General features: G+C 30.1%; 2 protein-coding genes and 1 long non-coding RNA gene across 3 annotated transcripts; 2 read left to right on the top strand and 1 right to left on the bottom strand.

The window, feature by feature from the left end:
* Positions 1 to 3,506: 3,506 nt before the first annotated feature.
* Positions 3,507 to 9,545, top strand: ALY4 (ALWAYS EARLY 4). Its single transcript, XM_028072645.2, has 7 exons — positions 3,507 to 3,772; positions 4,506 to 4,821; positions 5,654 to 5,797; positions 5,894 to 5,962; positions 6,164 to 6,351; positions 8,036 to 8,086; positions 9,119 to 9,545. Exons 2-7 carry the CDS (start codon positions 4,567 to 4,569, stop codon positions 9,300 to 9,302), a joined length of 891 nt encoding a protein of 296 aa, XP_027928446.1. The 5' UTR covers positions 3,507 to 3,772; positions 4,506 to 4,566; the 3' UTR covers positions 9,303 to 9,545.
* LOC146889012 (uncharacterized) lies at positions 6,362 to 7,254 on the top strand. Its single transcript, XR_014995889.1, has 2 exons — positions 6,362 to 6,937; positions 7,030 to 7,254. It is a non-coding gene; the product is annotated as an uncharacterized LOC146889012 (long non-coding RNA).
* Positions 9,546 to 9,915: 370 nt separating the features above from the next.
* On the bottom strand, positions 9,916 to 13,687 carry LOC114185110 (alpha/beta-Hydrolases superfamily protein). Its single transcript, XM_028072631.2, has 5 exons — positions 12,686 to 13,687; positions 11,416 to 11,474; positions 11,149 to 11,277; positions 10,632 to 10,767; positions 9,916 to 10,434 (listed from the first exon to the last, which is right to left on the bottom strand). The coding sequence occupies exons 1-5, from the start codon at positions 13,388 to 13,390 to the stop codon at positions 10,114 to 10,116; spliced, it is 1,350 nt and encodes a 449-aa protein (XP_027928432.1). The 5' UTR covers positions 13,391 to 13,687; the 3' UTR covers positions 9,916 to 10,113.
* Positions 13,688 to 19,941: the final 6,254 nt, after the last annotated feature.

The following is a 19,941-nucleotide window of genomic DNA, read 5'->3' as shown; positions in this document are numbered from 1 at the left end:
TTTCCCATAAACTTTTTAAATAGTAAAACTCAATATTTTGTTTCAAAATAAGTAGAGTTATCATGAGCTTAATTGATGCTGCGAAATTTTAAAGAACAATGTCTTAACCTAAAGCACTTTACTACAATACTACAGTGTTTGAAATGCGATAAAGTCATACCATACATCCTTTGTTTTGATGTTAATATTTTGATTTAGACTTCAGAGTTAGGCTCTGAAGTTGAAAGTTGAAATGGAATTTTGGGTCATGAATCTTTGTCAATGTGATTGAATCCATGTGATATTTATTTTCCCATGTTTTATATTCTGCATATGTTTTAATTGCATTTCCAATTTACCATACCTCCCACCTCTTTTTCCTCCCATTTTCGTTGCTGCTATGTTTGATTCACGAGCACAAGATAAAAGAAATAGAGTGAGAAGAAGGCGAAAAATAGAAAAAATGAGATGATTAATTTTTGAGTAATTTGATAGAAAAAAAAATTGAGATGGATGATACCGGTGTGAGATAATTATTCTCCAGCAATTTTGTTTATATATTATAGTCATAAAAGGTATAATAATATTTTAAACAATTATATTTTGACCGTTAAATTTTGACAACTTTCTTTTATAATATGATATGTGATTTTCTAAGTGATTTTAAAATATTGAGAATGAAAAAATTAAAAAATAAAAAATTATTTAAAAAATGTTACTTAAAATTGTAAGAAAAAGGTGTCAATATTCGATACTGAACAAATATTTTCCTAATAATTTTCAACTTTTGCTCTTGCTTTCCTCCTGTTTTGTTTTTTCAGAAAGCTGTTTTATAACTCTGGGCAATATTTTTACCCGTTTCAAATGAATGCTAAATCTTTCTTTTTATTGGATTTACCTTGCTAAAGATTTCATTGTTGAGTTTAATAGTAATGTATTTTATTATTATTATTATTATTATTATTATTATTATTATTATTATTATTATTATTATTATTATTATTATTGTCAGTGTAAAAAACTTTACATGGCTAAATAAATAAATAAAAATTTTATACTTTTAAGATAATTGCTGTAAACAAATTAAAAATTTACAACATATAAGTATTTGTTATTGAATGAAAATGTCAAACATTTACAATATTAATACATAACTTTTTGTTATAGTTTATGGTACATGTTTTTCATATACAGTTAATAATTTATTAAGTATTCCATTTTCTTCATAAAGGTCTTGTGTTTAATTGTAAAAACACCAAAAACTATAATAAATTTTTCAAGGTTAAGTATGTATATCTACGTATCTCGTATTTCAAAAATTGATATTGTTAAAATATTTATAGTTTCATTTATTGTAATGCAAATTTTTTATATTAAACTTGTACAGCCACTAAAAAAATATTTTAAGTAATATTAATTATAAAATCCTAATAATGTATAGTCTAGTATAATGTTTGATGTCTCGTTGTGAGGGTTAAAAGAGATTCATTTGGGAGTTTTGGCAAGAGACCAAACATGCACATATAAATCTCACATTGTGATGTTATGTGAAAGGGATGTTATCCAACTACTCTCCTCCCGCTCACTTAGTTAATAAATGAATTTTAAGTCTAACTCAATATCACAAAATCGGTTTGTAAGGTGATATTTGCACCCCATTTTTATATTATGAAATTGTCTTTATGTGTAATCAATGTGGAACTTCAAACAACTAAAGAGACTTTGATGTTTACGTCAATAATTCGATCAATAATAACAATTAATGTTGTAATAAATGTGAGATAAAAGTTTCAATCACCTTATTTCTTGTGATTTTAGTTTTTTCTATGGACCTTTGATTAGGATTTATCTAATCAAGACCCTTGCTTTAAAACCTGATTAGTCATTTGTTTATCCTTAATTACTTGTTGACTTGATTGTCCTAGACGTTGTTCGCACATCATTGTGTGAGTCATAAAAACATCTTACACATATTTATGAGAAACCTTAACTTGACGTACTATGAGTTGTTTGACATCACTAAGATTGTAGATTGTTCGTTAATAGATTATTTCATATGATTAATAGTGGGCACCCTAACACTCAACATGTCATAAGCTTGGTACCGCCTGTTGGTAATCGTCCGTTGATGCATAATTCTATATTATTAATAGTTGGAACACTGACGCTCAACATGTGCATACACTCGGTACCGCTCGTTAACACATAATTCTATGATCTTCGGAGTGATCACTACGTATAGGGGAAGATAGTCGTTTGTTTCTTCTACCTTCCAATTAATAAGATATGTTCTACAAGTTCATATATGTTATGCGGCGATCAACATCATACAAATTACTTTGAACGTCGATCGACGATTGATTGACTGATTATCCCTACGGTACATATGTTAAAAAATAAAAACATTAAATATTTCAATAAAAAATTAGTTTCTTTTAAATTTATAATTATATCTACATAGTGCAATTTATTATTTAAGAAAACACACAAAAATATTTATACAATAAAACATACATAATTATTCTCCTTTACATCCTCCACTGAATACGATATACACTTTTAATCTAGTAAAATAATTTATCAACATGTATAGGTTATGGACTTATCAATTATAAACTAAATTGAAAACTAAAAGCCGACTTATCTAATACAAATTTTGAATGCTAACAACTAACTTATCAATTAGACACTAATTTATAAGATTAGAGTTAACTTATAAAAATAGTTTTGCCACACATACCTGAAATCAATTATTATTGTGAACAAATTTTAAGGATGTATCTCAAATCTTCGACCAATCATAAAATATAAAAAAGACTTGAAAATATTTTTTTAAACAATAAAAAGCCCAACAAAAGACTACGACATGTCGTTAAAAAAGTACCATTGTAAGATTAGAAACAACGACACCGAATTTCAATCAATCATAAAATTTTGTTACAATAATTTATGGTCCTTTTTGTATTAATCATTGTAACTGACTAATAAAAATATCCATAACTAAGATTTTTATAGTTAAAAACAGTGTCGTACAGTAAATTATCGATATAAAGAATATCCAAATAAAAATAAAAGCAATATGATGTGAGAATGATTAGAATCTTCATAATAAATTATTGTTGTTATTTAAGAAATATAAGAGAAATAACTAGAATGAATTCTATAAATTAATAATAATAATATTTTAATCTATTTTTTTATCCATCGTTCTTAATATATTCAGATTATTTATTTTGATTTTTTTTATAATGTGATATAATGATGTAAAGATAATTAAAATAATAGATTAAAAATGAATAAAACAAAATAAATTAAAGTATTATTATCTATAAATTAATATGGTCATCACAAAGAGGTTATCATTATAATTTGATATAATTAATTTCAATATTAAGAATTTATTTGCGTAAATTTGAGTCACATTTGGGTGGGAAAGGGAATTGTTCTGACCTGTGTTTGTTCTGCTTTATCGTAGGACGCGGAACGAAGGAAAGTCAAAAGACTGAAAAGCCCCCGAGAGCATTTTAAAATGACCCAAACGGTACGTTTCTTTCGGAGAAGCTAAGCTAGCTCTAAACCCAAAAGCTCTCTTACGCTGAAACCCTAAAACCCCATTTTCACCCACACATGCGTGGATCTTTCCTCTCCTTTTTCTTCGAAACCCTAATCTTCGCCCCCGCTTATATTATTCATCGATCCTTCGTCCCCCCAAAACACTCAATAGCACTCTCCCCCTCTTTCCTCTGATTATCGCTTCACAATTCTCCACCCGCGTTTCTGTTATCATCTGCAGGTGATTCTAGTTTTTTTTTTTTTTTTTTTGCCTAATTATGTTTTCTCTAATTGGGATTTTTTTTGCTATTGTGTGGTTGTTTTTTCGTTTAAATGGCTGTGTTAATTATGATAGATAGTGTTTTTCTTTGCCTAGATCTTTCCACTTTTTCGTTTTTCGCACTTTTTTTTAAGGTGAGCTTCCCTGGAAATCTCGGATTTTAAATTTGGGGTTAGATTCATACTAGGAAGGTATTTTGTTCAAGGAGACAATTGTTGGAGTTTACCATTGATTGCAACGCGTGTATACAAATTTCAGGAATTTCGCTAGGATCTGTTGCTGAGCGGTTGCGGTTTTCAAATCTTTAATTATTTTAGTCTGCTTAGCTGGGATTGGTTGTTCTGTTCTGGGCGTTGTCTGTTTAATTATTATGCTAAAAAAATATAGTTTTGGGCACCTTATATATTATGTTTGGATATCTTCCGGACTCGTTTGTAGCCCTATAAATCACGTTTGAAAACTGAAAAGGTTGAAGCAACAAATAGTTGCATTGGGTTGAATATGTGGTGGGATAAGATTATTTTAACTCGCCTTCCACAAAAGCGCACTAGTAGAGAATCAAACCGAAGTTTTGCGTTATGAGTTTTAACATCAATTCTGTTATCCCGGATATTCTTTATTGTTTAATATCTGCGTTGTTCAATTTTATTATGTTTGGGTTGTGTAAGTATACCTTATTTCTTTGTCTTTGCAGGGCTATATTATTATTGAAATTTTGTGAAGTGCTTGCTTGAAGTGCGTTAAGTTGTCGTATAATGGCTTCTTCCTTGGATATGTCACTTGATGATAGAATAAAGAACAGAAGTAACAGAGGAGGTAGAGGTAGAGGAGGACGTGGCAGGGTCCAGTCTGGTCGTGGGCCTAGCGGTGCTCTTAATGGAGGAAGAATGGCCGGTGCTGTTAATAGTAGAAGAATTACTGGTGCCGGTAATGGTGGAAGAACATCTGGTGCTGTTCGTAGAGGTCCTCTTATGGTTAACACTCGACCATCATCATATGCTATTGCCAAGGCAAGCTCAAAAATCGTGGATGCTTATACATGTGCTTGAGAATCTGATATGCTAAAAAAATACCCAATTATGAGACGTTCAGCATTATAGAAACTCAAAAGCAAGTGGAATTCCGCTTCTTTAGTAGTTGTTCCATGGAGAAGCTCATGCTCGATCATATTTGCATCATCAATGCCTTTGTCATAGTTCCATAATGTCACAATTAGTATGAACTTAAGAGTTTTGCTTTTGTTTTGGGGGGCTTGGCTACAGATCTCTGATGTGTGCAGGAGTTCTTTCGTGATTCCTGGCATATTATGTGAAGGGGCTTCATTAGGTGAATTTCAAAATGGAGCTCTTACAACTAGCACAAAAATCATATAACTATAAGTGGGGTTAAATTCTCTAAACCATTCTAATCCATTCCATTTACATGAGATGACTTTAAGTGTTTGGCTGGTTTTGTGTGGACTGGTATTTTATTGGATCCTCTTGCTAAGTTCGGTTCTACAGTGCAAGAATTCAGTATACTTCCCTAAATCATGGTATTTTGCAAAGGAGCTTTTTCGCTTAGAACCAGAACTGGAGCTCCCACTAGTAGCATAACACCGGTTTATATGCAGTGGGTTGAATTCTTACTCCCATTTACCATCTTTCACCTAGAACATTGATGTTTGAGTACGAGTTCTCTTGAATATATATTACCATGGTCAGATCAACTTCGTTAATAGCGTGTTTTGTTTTTTTATGGAGATTTTCCTGCTCTGACTAATCTTGAAGAATAGTGATTTTTTCTGGTCATAATCTGATGTGTTCTTTTGCCACTTTGGGAACTGTTCTGTTCTTTGGCCAGTCTATTCGCAGAACTAGGCCTTTTCCATGGCAGCATGATTTGTTTGAAGATAGCTTAAGAGCTGCAGGGATTCAAGGAGTAGAAGTTGGCACTAAGTTATATGTTTCCAACTTGGACCATGGAGTGACCAATGAAGACATAAGGGTACATACTATGCTGTATCATCATATGATTCTTTCTTAGTCGCTGTTTCTACCCAATCTGTGTGGAAGTTCTCTTGAAACTTGATTTGCAACTCAGGAACTTTTCTCTGAGCTTGGAGAGTTGAAGCGTTATGCTGTTCATTATGACAAAAATGGACACCCAAGTGTAAGTATTGGGTTTTGTCTTGTAAATTCAGTTGCCATTATATTTTAGCTTAAAAGTTGGTGATTTGTTTTTCTTGAGAGGGAGTTGCTTGCAATAACCAAAAGTATCATTACATTTATTCCTCATTTTACCTTAAGTTCTAGAAAATAGTATTTTTCTTAGAAGTATTTTGTCTAACTGCTATCTTTAACTGTGTAACAGGGTTCGGCCGAAGTTGTGTATACTAGAAGAAGTGATGCATTTGCTGCTCTTAAACGATATAATAATGTGCTTTTGGATGGAAAGCCCATGAAGATTGAGATTGTTGGTTCCAATGCAGAATTGCCCGTAAGTGCTCGGGTGAATGTTACTGGGGTGAATGGACGTAGGAAGAGGACTGTTGTAATGACGTAAGTTGCCTTGGTAGCAGTTTGAACTGTATTTTAGTTTTCTTTTCTTTTAATGTGGGGATCCTTCAGTTAACTTTTATCATTTTTTATATTATTATAAAGATATAAAAAAAATTGGCCTAAGCACAACCTCGATCAAGTATTGAAGCATTACTGTATCATGGATGTCTGTCAATGTCCGTGACATTGCGTTTGTCTTATAACTAGTGCATTTTTATTTCGAATTCTGAAATGGGGTGTCAATTCTTCTGCATGATCAAAACATGCAACAACTGACTTTTTTGTGCTTCAGTGCTATGGCTAGATCGGTTGCAGATTTGGTAGACAACCAGGACGCATCCCACTCCCCCTATTTTTGTAGGCAGCATGCCTTATTTCTTCTACTATCTCATCATGTCCAATGAAACTGAGCCCCTCATTGACAGGCATCTATAACTACTCATTATAGTTTCATCTAGCCTTCAGGGTGAATGGCTTGTGTCCGTTTAAATGAAGTTCCATGTGGCATTCCAATAACAGTTCCACTCCTCCCAAGACAGACACAAACATGTTAATACTGCTGCTCTTCTTCTGTGCTCTATTTTGTGTGGGTATTTTCGGCCGTGAAACAGAGCATAAATTCTTTGTATTTATAATATATAATACTGAGATCCTATCGTGCTTGCTTGTGATCTGCAGTGCTGCGCATTGTTTCAGCTGTTGATTACGAAGTACCTCCAACTTGTGGTTCTTGTGTGCTGGGTTGATCAAACTACCCAAACCCCTTTCCGTTCATTTCCATCGTTTCATCCTCTTTCTCTCCTCTAGTCTCATTCGTTTTTCTCAATTTTTCTTATTCTTTGCAACCAAATTGACCTGACTGATATCTGCCAGTTTGATTCTTATCTCAAGAACTTCAATTTTTCCTTTGTTATCTGGTTCTTTGTAAAAAATTCGAGTTACTCCCATTTCCAGTAGCTATCTTGAGTTAGTTTTTTGGGCTATGAGCTCTTGTTCTGTTCTCCGTCTTTTTCATGGTTTTGGCACATTTCATATATCCATACATTGGTTGGAATGGTTTGACCAGAACATTCACACACGTTCACGAGGATGTGCTTGGTTTACTATTTTCATGTCAGCCACCAAATTAGAATCTTAGAGCCTCTGCTGCTGCTGCCACCTCCGTTCTTCGTAAACCAGTGACCTAAAATATTGTTCTACCTGTGGATCAACAACCAAGACAAACCAATGGTTTCAAAATCAGAGCATTGATACCAGTTAATTGAAATGGTTCAATCTCTGAAAAAAATGTTTAATCTTAATTCAATCCGAAATCTTAATTGCTGTGCCAATCTGGTAGCTGCTGTGCTAGAGTTGGGGCATAGAAGATAGAAAATGAATGATTTCCTTTCATTTTTTATGTTGCTCCAGAACAGAACTCCCTACTCCCGAATTTTCTAACCTTTTCTCAAATGATAGGATGGTTTTTCTCTCAACCTTCCCTCTACGGTCATTTGGCTTACTTCTATTATCTCATTCAACCATATAACGTAACTGGCTAACTCCATTGCCAATAATACACTGGACTAACTAGTAATGGATATTTACCAGTTTTAAGTTTCTGCTAAAATCCCTCGAGTCTTTCTGGAAACAGTATATGCTGCTTCAATGTTTGCTGATGTTTGTGCTTCTGACTGTGTTGCAGGCCTAGAGGTGGACCAGCTGGAGGTCGTGCTATTCCTAATCGTGGTGCTGGGTAAGCCTTTTAATTGTTTTCTTTGGTGTAATCTCTTAACGAATATTGTTTTACTGAAATTTGTGTATTGGACTTTTTGTCAAAATTCTTTATATATTCCCTAGTGCAAGATAGCGTAGTAGTATGAATATTTTGGTCTTTTATGTTTTGTCTTATGTTTAAGGATTTTTGCTGCGTTCTTTATGTTCAGCTATGGTTTGGATAGAGCCCTTCCTATCTTCGATTTACAAATTCATTTAATGCTTCATACATCTTTTTCCTCGTTTTCGTTATACTGTGTTTTTTAGGAGATTTCATAAATCATGTTTTTAATCCTTTGATCAGGAATAAGATTTATTTAAATATTAAGCTGTTGATAAGCAATAGTGGAATGAAAATACAATTTTTGCGGGAGGAAAGGAAATTTTGTAGCGGTTCATTCCGAGACATGATTTGAAATTTTGTTGCTATTGTCCGTATGAAAAATCACAAACCATAATTGTTTTTAATGGTACGAAAAATGTAAAGTAACAGGTACAAAATAAATTATTTTAGTAGTTAAATGATCTAGAATCCACCTGGTATATGCATGGTTTGGTTGAATTGGGCAAATTTTTCTACAGTTTCTGCCCCGTTGAGAACATTTTCATTTGGCATTGGCAGATATAGGTGATAGTTTCCATTAATAGCATTCCTCTGTTCAGGCTATTATCAGAAGTTAGGAGATGCTGTTGCATTAATTTGGTGTCCAAACTTACAGTTTAGGCGATGTTGTTTGATGTTAAGGTTTGTAGGTTTAGTTTGAACATGGGAACGATGCAATGGTGTAATCCTTGTGATGTTGAGTAGTAAGCACTAGTATTGGTTATGTTTTGCTTCCTGTATGCTATTTTGACCTGTAAGATATGGCTACAGTAATTTCATCTATTGTTATTGTACAGGCATAAACATGTTTTTGTATTGTTATTCTGTAGTCCTGGAGTATAAGAAATATATTTTCCTTTCGTTATTTTATACACGACTTATTGTTCATAATTTAATTTCTTTTCATAGTTGGGGACGTCGTGGTGGCACAAGGAGTGGCAATGGTAGGGGTCGAGGTGCTGGAGGTCGTGGTCGTGGCAATGGTCGCGGGGGAGGGCGAGGCCGTGGTAGAAAAGACGGTGTTGAGAAGTCAGCAGAAGAACTTGACAAAGAACTGGAGACCTATCACGCTGAGGCCATGAACATCTCTTGATGTCGGAATCCTCAGCTTATTTTGTATTAAGATTTGGTTCCCTGTACAAAAGTTCGTTTCGTTTGGTGTTACTTTAAATCTCTTGCTGCTCGGTGCTTTTAAACATGCCATCTGATTTCACACCTCATTTAAGTCTTGTTAGAGAGGCCGCGAATGATCAACCTAGGGATTTTGAAGTTCAGTTATAGATTTTAGTTTGATTTGCGTATATTTTTATATATTATTGCAGCTGCAAATTTCAAATGTTTTCACAGTTTGAATGTTTATTTCTTTCTAGTTGCCGATAATAGTGATAATGCACTTGCGACAATACAGTCCGTATCGTAGAAGTTAGCAGTTATGCGCATGTATTTGACCTGAAGAAATCCTAGATCATAATGAATGTCTGGACAACTTACAATTTAATAAAACATGAACCAGACCATGGTCTTTTATTTGGAGAATCACTATAAAATCAATTGTTTCTAAGTGTTTCATCAGTGTCGGAAATGGATGTAGAAGTACAACACAAAAACACTGATTTAAATTAGTTTTCTAAATGCTGAATAATTATTTAATTGATCCTTGGAAAGAATAGGAGATATTCTCTTCTATGCTTGGAAAAAAAGTCGTGTAGTCACAGCATTGACAGTGTATTATTGCTTACAAAAGTATACAATCGGGACCAACCAACCAACTCACTTGAAATAGCAGTCCTCAACTTACGAAGCTGTAATCCATCTTTTTGCATGATGAATTAACAAAATGAAGAATGCCTAAAAATTACAAAAAATGCAGAAGATATATGAATGGATCAAAAGAGAGAAATACGTTATGATAAGACATTGGTATCCCTTTCCTGATTTAGTTCTCCTGTCTTACTCTTCTTTAGGAGTTTTTCAACAACCTCATCCCACTTCGACCTTCCACCACTCGATTTTGACACGTTATTGTTTCCACTTTCCGATGCTTCTTCACCTTCATTCTTCTCCGCCTCTTCTTCCTCAGCACTGTCCACTGCATGAGGCACGTTTAAGCTAACAGCCCTTTCCAAAGCATCTCTATGTTCTTTCTCTATAGTCTTTAACCTCTCCATCTTTTGCACCGTTGGAGGCTCTGTCATAACAGTTTCAGAGCTCTTCCCCTTCATCAACTAAAACAGAATACCAAGGACAGTCACAATTTCGTTACATGAAAATTTCAACACAACTTTCATACATTGATTACATTATTACTGATAACATAAGCTTGTAAACTTCAAAGAACACAGACAACAGAACCAAGTTTTCATATTACAAAACATCTTTCGAGAAAAACAACCAGAGAATCAATTGGTAGATATTTCCTTACTTGCAAGGCTTTCTCGGCCTCCCTTTCAATCCAAATAATTCCATGATCTGATGTTGCATTACAGGACAAGACAATATGCTCAAATCTTCCATCAACAGGAATAGCAGTCCTCACTTCAGGAGGAAATCTCCCACATCTGTGTTCCCCAACCAATAATGAATGTCATTATCAGGAACATCATATTACTATGTAGCAGTAATTCAGGACAAGATTTGACGAATAAGATTTCTCAGTCACACTTCATGAACTATTCCTTTTCAAAGGTCTTGCTTATTCTACATGACCACCTTTCTAGCAATTAAAACAATTACAATAATACAATCTATGGCAATGACTTTTTAGATTGTTTAAGTCAAATTCCCTTGTCTATGGTTCACAAGAATAACACAACTAGAGAAGACATTATTTTACTTTTGCACCAGACCAAGCAAATTAAACAAGATAATAACGAATATTCCCACAATATTGATGCTGGTATAGGAGCTTACTATGAAGGGAACAATTTGCGAGTGAATACCTGCAAAATTTTCTCTCAACAATATGGTACATTCGTCCAGGCGCATAAAGTCTCCTTGGATCTCTAAGCTTTCTACCCTCTGGTATGAAAGTGTCTCTCAGGCAAACCAACAACAATAAGCAGGGCAAACTGTTTAAATCATCAAGGCCTGGTTTAAGAGATCATCATGATATTTCACCATGCTCCATAATAAAACAAATATAAACAAAAAACCAAAGTTGAAATCCAATGCACCATATTCATATCACAGAAGGGGCATGTACCAACCAGAATATAGATTTGAATATATCTTCCAATGGAGTGGGCGTTCTTGGCAAGAAATCATCCTGCACCAAAAAAAGAAAAAAAAAACTTCAACTTTACAGTTTGAAACAGATTCACCATCATACAATTGAATAAATGGAGATTATCAAAAGATTCTATATAAGATTAGTAACACCAAGCAGGTTGATGAGGAAAAAGAAAAAGCTATATGATTTTGAACATTGACAAAACTGATTTTGAACAGAATTGATTTTAAAGTTATATATATGATTTATGTTTAAATGTTTTTATTATAAAGATCAGTTTATTATGCGTTCAGAATCAATTGCTCTAAGTAGAACTGGACATGTAAAAATTTATATAGTCAGGTTATCTCAAACTGATTCTGGAGACAAGGAATCAATCACAAAAACGATTTAAAATATATAAATATATGCTTCCATGGATACCAAACTTTGACGCAATGAAAGACCAAAAGCACACTAAGAATTTTCTTAATTAAGAAATTAAATTAGAGGCAATAAATAACTAATTACATCCAGAAACTACTACTCTCTTTTAAACAGTATCTAAAGTAATACAACATTTGAAGTAACCCTTGAATATATATATATCCATAAGCTGATGTATTTCAGTATAATTCAGGAACTTTGAAGAATTTTTTTAATATTTAAAGTAATATTAAACATGATTTCTAACACTTATAAGTTATAGGAGTACCCAGGTAATTTACTTTACTATATGGATCGTTTAGAAAGTAACACATGAAGGATGAAACTGATAGTTTACTCAAGCATAAACAAACTACAGCGACACCATGGTCAGGCTGAAAAAAGTCTTACAGAATACGTTAAAATGAAAACATGAATAATTACAAAAATATTCTGAAAATATATGAAAAAAACAGTGAAATCAACATACAATATTTTAAGAAGTAAAAAATCAGAAAAAAAAAAACGGTCTTCTCCTCAGAACCCAAACGAGATTGAAAATACAAAAAAATAAGACAATAAGTACTGAAGTAACAATTTAGTCTTATTCTTTAGTTGAATTCTCATGATTCTAATGGTAAATAGATACAATTATCAATAACACCTTGTGGCACTACACAGATAACTATGTTTCTATACAGTGTCCTAAGATTACACACGCTGGGAGTAAAATTCCACCCAAAAGTTCAAAATTTTCCCCTAAAAACAACACCAGTCTAAACAAATACGAACCAATGCAGCACAGAAAAAAAAAATGATTGAGGAGGTATGAAAATTGTAACCTGCAAAACAACAGAATGAATGACATTGGCATACTTGACAGCCAAATTGAGGGACATACACCTGGCAGGAGCAATCGCATAACACCGAATCTTCTCTTTTGGAATCCCACCCAAACCGTCCCTATGGTTCACGACCAAAATCGTCAACAACGACACCACCCCAGAACCCAAAGAGTGTCCCGCGAACACCATATCATATTCGGAACCATTCTCCAGCCACAATCGCTTCAGCGTCTCCGACTCCCTATTCAGCAGCCACTGCGCCGACTTCAGCAGCCCACGGTGCACGTACCCGCCGTCGAACATCTGCTGCCCCAACCGGTTATCAAGTAGGACTTTGTAGTCACTCTCATTGACCAGGTTGAGGCCACGCACCGCCAGCACGATCTCCTTGTGATCGTGGTCGAGGTAGATAAGGTAGGGCGGCGCGTGACCCAGCGTGTCCTCGTAGTTCACGCGTTTCACGACCCAGTCCGGGTTCAGGCGGTGACCGGGGGCGGGCTTGTAGTACTGGGGATTTCGGAGATCGGGATCGTAGTTGGCGAGGATGAGGCGGCAGACACGCGGCACCGGGTCAAACTCGTCGGCGGTGGCGGCTGGCCACGTTGCGCTATCGTAGCTTCCAACGTAGGTACAGCGCTTCCAGAACCACCTAGCGCAGCCCAGCACGAAGACACACTCCACCACCCCGCACGTGGCCGACATGGATGGGACTAGAAGGGTTTCGATGTAATGGGTATGTCGGAGGAGTGAAAATTGGGGACTTTCGGGAGTAGGTGATGAAAGGTGAGAGTTTGCGTGTGATGATGATGTATCAGAGAGAAAAAGAAGAAGAAGAAGAAGGTTAATTGGGGTTTACTTCTTCCACTAATACATTGGATTATTCCATGTATGGAGAATGGAAGATTCGCGTGAGGCTCTACAGAATATAGCATATAGCTGCAGAGAGAGGAACAAGAGACTGAGATTATGACACTTTCACAGCTTCTCTTTTTCTCTTCCATTGTCACTTTCCTCTTTAAGGTTATTTTAAATTGTCCAATTTAAGCCTTAAATACCAACTTCCATAATTTGAAATTCAAATGTTAATATATTTTAATTTCTATTATTCTGGATATAAAGACTAAAAAGAAAAAAACTAAAACTACAACTACAAGGAATAAATTCTAACTGGAAAATAAAAATATAATGAATATGGAATTTCACAAATTAAATGATCGATATTTTCATATCAAATATTGAAAACTCTGATAATTCAAAACATTAAAATCTTTTTAAATAATATGTTTCTTTAATACATCTAGTCGTGAAGGTTCAGTTCAAGATCATGATTATTTGTAAACTATTCTACTTTATTAGTGCTTTTTTAAATAATTGATGAAGAATCATAATGTAATGCTTGGAGTAATAATTGATATTTTTTAGCTTTGTTTTCCAGCCATATCTGTTAGAATATATGTAGATGGATAAGCTTCGAGGTTGAAGATTAGCATTTGATTTTATTTTTCAGGCTAATTTTTCATTTTATTTAGAAGTTTTTCCTTTGTGGGATAAATGATTTGAAAGAGAAATGTTGTGTGAGAGGATGTGACTAACCCAAGTTTAGAGAGTGATATGAGGAAGTGCTGGTATTTGAGAGTTCTTAAATGATTAAACTTAATTGCATTATTAATGTGCAACTACTTTTCTTTCAGTGCATGCATAGTTTGGACTCAGCACTCAACATCCATGAAAAGTCTCCTCTGTTTACCAATATGTTTTGTTCTCCTTGTTTTTTTCTTTTGTTTTAATTTTTTATTTTTTTTAAGAAAATGTTAACCGGTGATAGGGGGGTGATATTTTAACTCAATTTTTTATCTACTTTTAATCCATTGCTCTTATCATCTTTAGATTATTTATTTCAATTTTTTTTAATGATGTGATGTGATGATTTAAGGGTGATGAGAGTGGTGAGTTAAAAGTGGATAAAAAAAATGAGTTAAAATATCATTATCTATTAAAATATTGGTTAAAAAATCATTAACATACATAAATATTATTATTTTTATATTAAAAACCGAAATAATTAAATATATTAATTAAAATAATATAAATATATATTACAAATTTTTTAAAGATAAAAATACTCTTTTAATCGATATAAAGTAAGAACTTTAAAAACTTTTAAGTTTCTATTCAAATTAATATTTTAATTGTTTCTTTTTTTATAATTTTAGATGTTTAACAATATTTTTTTTTCTTGATTTTTTTATTAATTTATACTTTCTTATGTTTAATTATATTTAATTTTTAGTTACACTAAAATAAATTTATTTTATTATTTTTTAATTTTTATTGATGAGTATAAAATAAAATATTAAACATACATATATATAACATTTGTGGATATTTTTGTCTTTTAAATAAAATAAAATTGCATTAATAATTATTAAGTTAAATTTTAGTTAATATCACACTTAACTATACACTTCACTTAACTATACATTTTTGTAAGATTTTATATATATTAACTATTCTTAACCATAGGCATGTTATCAAGAAATTTTTTATATATAAAATTTTTGTGTTTTTACAGATGAAAATTAAATTAAGTGTAAATTTGTTTAATTTTGATAAAAAGAAGACAAAATAAAAAACTACGTCAGGTTTAAGAAAAACTTACTCCATCTTTATTCCATATTTAGTACGAGACACCTCTCAAGAAAATTATTGGTATAAGACATTTCATAATTTCGTTACAGTTGTATATTTATTTATTTTTATTAATTGTTCACTTTTAACATATTTTATAATTTTTATATGATTATATATATATATATATATATATATATATATATATATATATATATTAACATTATATGTATTTTATTAATAAATGGTAATTTGTTTTTAAATTTATTAATAATGATAATTAATTTAGTATATTAGTAGAATTTTAAAAAATAACTAAATTAATTATATTTATCAATTTGTGTTATTATGTTAAAACTAAGCATCGGGTAACTTTGGTTTAGAAGAGAAATTAAAAAAATAATAAATCTTTTATTTGAAAAAGAAAAACACTTCTTTATTACTATTTTTCTCTCAAATAAAAAATATAAGTTGTTTTTATATCAATAATAAAAAAATTATTAGTTTACTAAAATAGTTATTCCTGTCGATAAAAAAATATAATTAATTTCTAAATTTTGCTATTTTAAAAAAATTAAACATTAAATATTAATTACAAAAATTTTGTTACCAATTTTTTTTAAATTAATATCTAATTTATTTATTTATAATAATAATTATTTTAATCAAGAATTTTTTATTTTGTAAATTTATATTTAGATTGATTATTATAATAATTAACAAATTTTGTCACTAAAATTAGTTATTAATAAGATATATATTTTTTTACTAAAAATATGATCTCACCATGATATATAAAGATTATTCTTAATCAATACATGATAGATTGTTTGAAAGCATGAGATTCAGTTCTTGATTGAACAAGTTAGCGGCTTAGTTCTTATTACCTAGTGCTGTAATTCAAGTTGTCAATTCCATATACTAATATGAATTCCATTTACTTTTATGAACCTCTCTACTTGTTTTAATTACATGTATTATGAATATGAGATACATTAATAAAATTGTTTCAATTAATATTCAGACCAACAAGCATGATGTTTGTACATTTCATCTTATTACATGATGTTTTAATGCTTCTCTGGAAAATTTTCAAATGGAGAAAATTACAGGCAGAGAAAACTGTACGGTGTACATTAAATTAATTAAGGATACATCATATCTGGAAAACAAAATACTTTAACAAGCCATTGGTTTTGTTCCGATCTGAGAAAAGCAATCGCAGGAAAAGAAAATTCTCTGCTTTTGATTTGTACTTTTTCTTTTGCATTTCCTCCTGTCTAAGATCTAAGGATGTATATGTACACACAATTTTAAACGGTTTCAAAACTCTGATTACCTTTTTAAAAAATTATTATATTTATCATTCTATCTATGCCCAAAGAGAAGATATGTTTAACTATAATTTGATTGTATATTATTTATGGTTTCTTTATATGGGGTAGAACTGTGAAAGATAAAATAATTAAAATAAAAGAGAAAGAAAAGTTTTGAATCTAATAAAAAAAAAGGTGGAGAATAAAGGTAAAAGAGTGAACATCTCTTAATAATAATTAGTGTGATAAAGAAATTAAATTAATTGGATATTATAATAAATTATACAAATATTTTTAACAGGAATGAGTAAAAATTAAAATCAGAAAAATTATTATTAGTTAATTTAAAAAATTGAAATAATATATTTTGTTGTTAATAACCTTTTTTGCAACAAAAATAAATCATTGATCTTGGTCTTCGAAAGTTTAGAAATAAATCGCGGTGACAAAAGAAAACATATTTGCGGTGATTAACAAATATTAACTTTTGAAAGGACGTATTTAAAAGAAAAATAAATAGATAGTACATCATAATTAAAGTTAAGTGGTGTGATGAAGGTATTGAATACAAGTAATCTTAATAGTTTGTTAGTTCTATCCAGAAGAGGATTCTGTAGATTGGATGAGTTTGAAAGTAATGGAGTAATAAATGGTAAGAGGTGAACAAAAACACTTCTGAGCCAATATTAAAAGAGTTGACTAGATGTCTTAAATGAGGATTACAATAACAATTGAAATTCATAATTTTATTTTGCTCTTTACTTTTAAAATGTTGCAAATGAAATTCATACTTTAAGGTTTTCCATGGAAAAGCTGTTTTAGTGTTTTTTTTTTCCCGTTTAGAACCATCCAACTTCAATTGTAAGTTTATAACGATAGTTTTAAGCAAAAAAATTGAGTTAAAATTGGATATTTTAAATTTGAACCAAAATAAAAGTTTATTTTTCCAAGCAGAAGATGCATCACCCCAAACAACACAAACCATTCTTCATACGTATAACATGAATAATCAAAAGAAGAAAAAAAAATTGTTTCGAATTAATTTAAGAATAAATTTATATTTATGTAAGATTAATGTAATATTATCATTTTATAATTTTATATAATATTATATTACATTGAATTTATATTGGAAATTATTATTTTTTATTTAATGTCCTTCGAAACTGAACTTTTCTTATAGTTAATTTTTTTAAACATCAAGCAATAGATAATATTAGGTAATATATTCCTTCCACGTGTTTTTAGAATAAATTTCAAAATTAATTCATTGAAAAAAATATCGTTTTTAAGTTGTGAAAAATTAATCATAATACATATAATAATATTAATAAATTTTGGATTTAAATTTGAAATCATAACAGACAATAAAAGAAAAAGAATGTGATAACAAAAATTAAATTTAACATTTAAAATGAAAAATATATACAAAAAGTTAATTTTTGTAATAAATACTTTAATATTTCTGATAAAAATATATAAATTCAAATATTCAAAAAATTTGATGACCCATAACGATATAATAATATATTATAAAATATAATAATATGTAATAATGTAAATATAAAATATAATAATATTAATATAATTAAAATATAAGGTAAAAAATAAAAATTATAAATTTTTTAAACTTTTAAAGATATGGAAATAATTAACTATTCTAATTTCAATATTATTGCAAGTTTAAGATTCATATATTGTGAAAATTGGAATTCGAAATATATATAATAACATTTTCTCTAAAAGCAATTACCAAACTGAAACTTTAGAATGAAAGTGGTACTATTTGACTAATTAAACAAAAAATATACCAATAAAATTTAAATTTTAACATTAAAAAAAAATTTGTAAAATAGTGTAGGTTTTTCAATAGATTCTTATAATGTCTTTAAACAACTTTCAAATATTTTTAACTTATAAGAAAGGTTCGTATTTTATATATTATCAAAATCTGAAAAATGATAAATTAAAAAAAATTAATGGAAATACATTAATATTCACAATTAAAAACAATAAAAGTTAGAAATATGATATAGAAAATAAACAAGTAATATAATATTTAGGAACAAAAGCTTTATGATTCTTAATAATATAATAATATATTAACATATTAGTCCTAATATAATAATAATAGTAAAAATAATTAAAATATGGTGTAAAATAATAAATAAATAATTGTAAAATTTAAATATGAATTTTTAAATATTTTTAAATAATTTTCACATATTTTTGACATTTTTCACAAACTTAAACAATAATTTAAAAAATAATTTTCATAACATAGACATTGGTATATCATTACAAGTTAAATTTATACATTCTTAACACTTTTAAAGATATAAAAATCACTAATGATCTCGATTCAATATTTTTTTTTCTAAATTAGGATATATATTGTCAAATTTGAAATTCAAAATATATAGTAATAAAGTTTGAATTTAAATTCTAAATTTTAAAAGCTATAAAATATGGGAGCAAAGTTAAAATTTGAAATTCAAAATCCAAAAAAATTGTGAAAAAAGGACTCCAATAGAAGAGTTTATCAAACATTTAACCTTTGTATTTTTGCATAGTGTACTATTTATATTTGTCTACATAGTCTACATTTTGTAAGTTTTGATTGTTTACTATTTATATTTTGTTTGCAGTCTAACATTTGTATCTTTAAAGAATCTACTATTTATATTTAGGTGTAATTAGTCGGATAATACTCACTTTTGTTCGGATATGTCAGTTTGATACCCGCTTTTAAAAATGTGTCAATTAGATCCTTTTGAGAAAAAAAGTATTAAAGTCATTAACGGTATCGATATTTAAAATGACTTACAAGAGCGAAAGGAACCTAATTGAGACATTTTTTCAAAAGTTGGGACTCGATTAACACATTTTTAAAAGCGGGTACCAAATTGACACATCTGAAGAGAGTGAGTACTATCTGACTAATTAAACATTACATTTATATGCACGATCTATCATGTGTAGCTTTATATCGTTTACTCTTCACATTTTTTGTATCGTCTAATGTTTGTATCTTTATTAAGTCTACTCAACAATTTCTATATCGTCCATCATTTTTATTATTAGAGAAACAACTATTATATTTTTCTACATTTTTTATTCAATATTTCATTCCAAATTAAATTTGATTTCTTAATTTTAATTAACTAAATCTTAATATATTATTTAAAATAATTATATATAATACATTTTATTAAAAATATATATAAATAACTTAAATACATTTTTATTATAAAATCAATTAAAATATTATTATTGAATTTTATAAAATAAAATTTATATCAAATTTAA

The sequence above is a fragment of the Vigna unguiculata genome, chromosome 1 (genome assembly GCF_037176805.1).
Source record: "Vigna unguiculata cultivar grain cowpea cultivar isolate G323 ecotype 2 chromosome 1, ASM3717680v1, whole genome shotgun sequence".
Taxonomy (NCBI): Eukaryota; Viridiplantae; Streptophyta; class Magnoliopsida; order Fabales; family Fabaceae; genus Vigna; species Vigna unguiculata.
This window is presented reverse-complemented; position numbering and strand designations above follow the sequence as displayed.

What these genes read in the sequence shown, in the direction of transcription:
- ALY4 (XM_028072645.2), top strand. Translation starts at nt 4,567, where the DNA reads ATGGCTTCTTCCTTGGATATGTCACTTGATGATAGAATAAAGAACAGA. An exon ending in CATCATATGCTATTGCCAAG is followed by an intron (nt 4,822 to 5,653) that starts GCAAGCTCAAAA and finishes TTCTTTGGCCAG; the next exon opens with TCTATTCGCAGAACTAGGCC. An exon ending in ATTCCTAATCGTGGTGCTGG is followed by an intron (nt 8,087 to 9,118) that starts GTAAGCCTTTTA and finishes TTCTTTTCATAG; the next exon opens with TTGGGGACGTCGTGGTGGCA.
- LOC114185110 (XM_028072631.2), bottom strand. Translation starts at nt 13,390, where the DNA reads ATGTCGGCCACGTGCGGGGTGGTGGAGTGTGTCTTCGTGCTGGGCTGC. An exon ending in ATATTCAAATCTATATTCTG is followed by an intron (nt 11,278 to 11,415) that starts GTTGGTACATGC and finishes TGATTTAAACAG; the next exon opens with TTTGCCCTGCTTATTGTTGT. An exon ending in AGGCCGAGAAAGCCTTGCAA is followed by an intron (nt 10,435 to 10,631) that starts GTAAGGAAATAT and finishes ATTCTGTTTTAG; the next exon opens with TTGATGAAGGGGAAGAGCTC.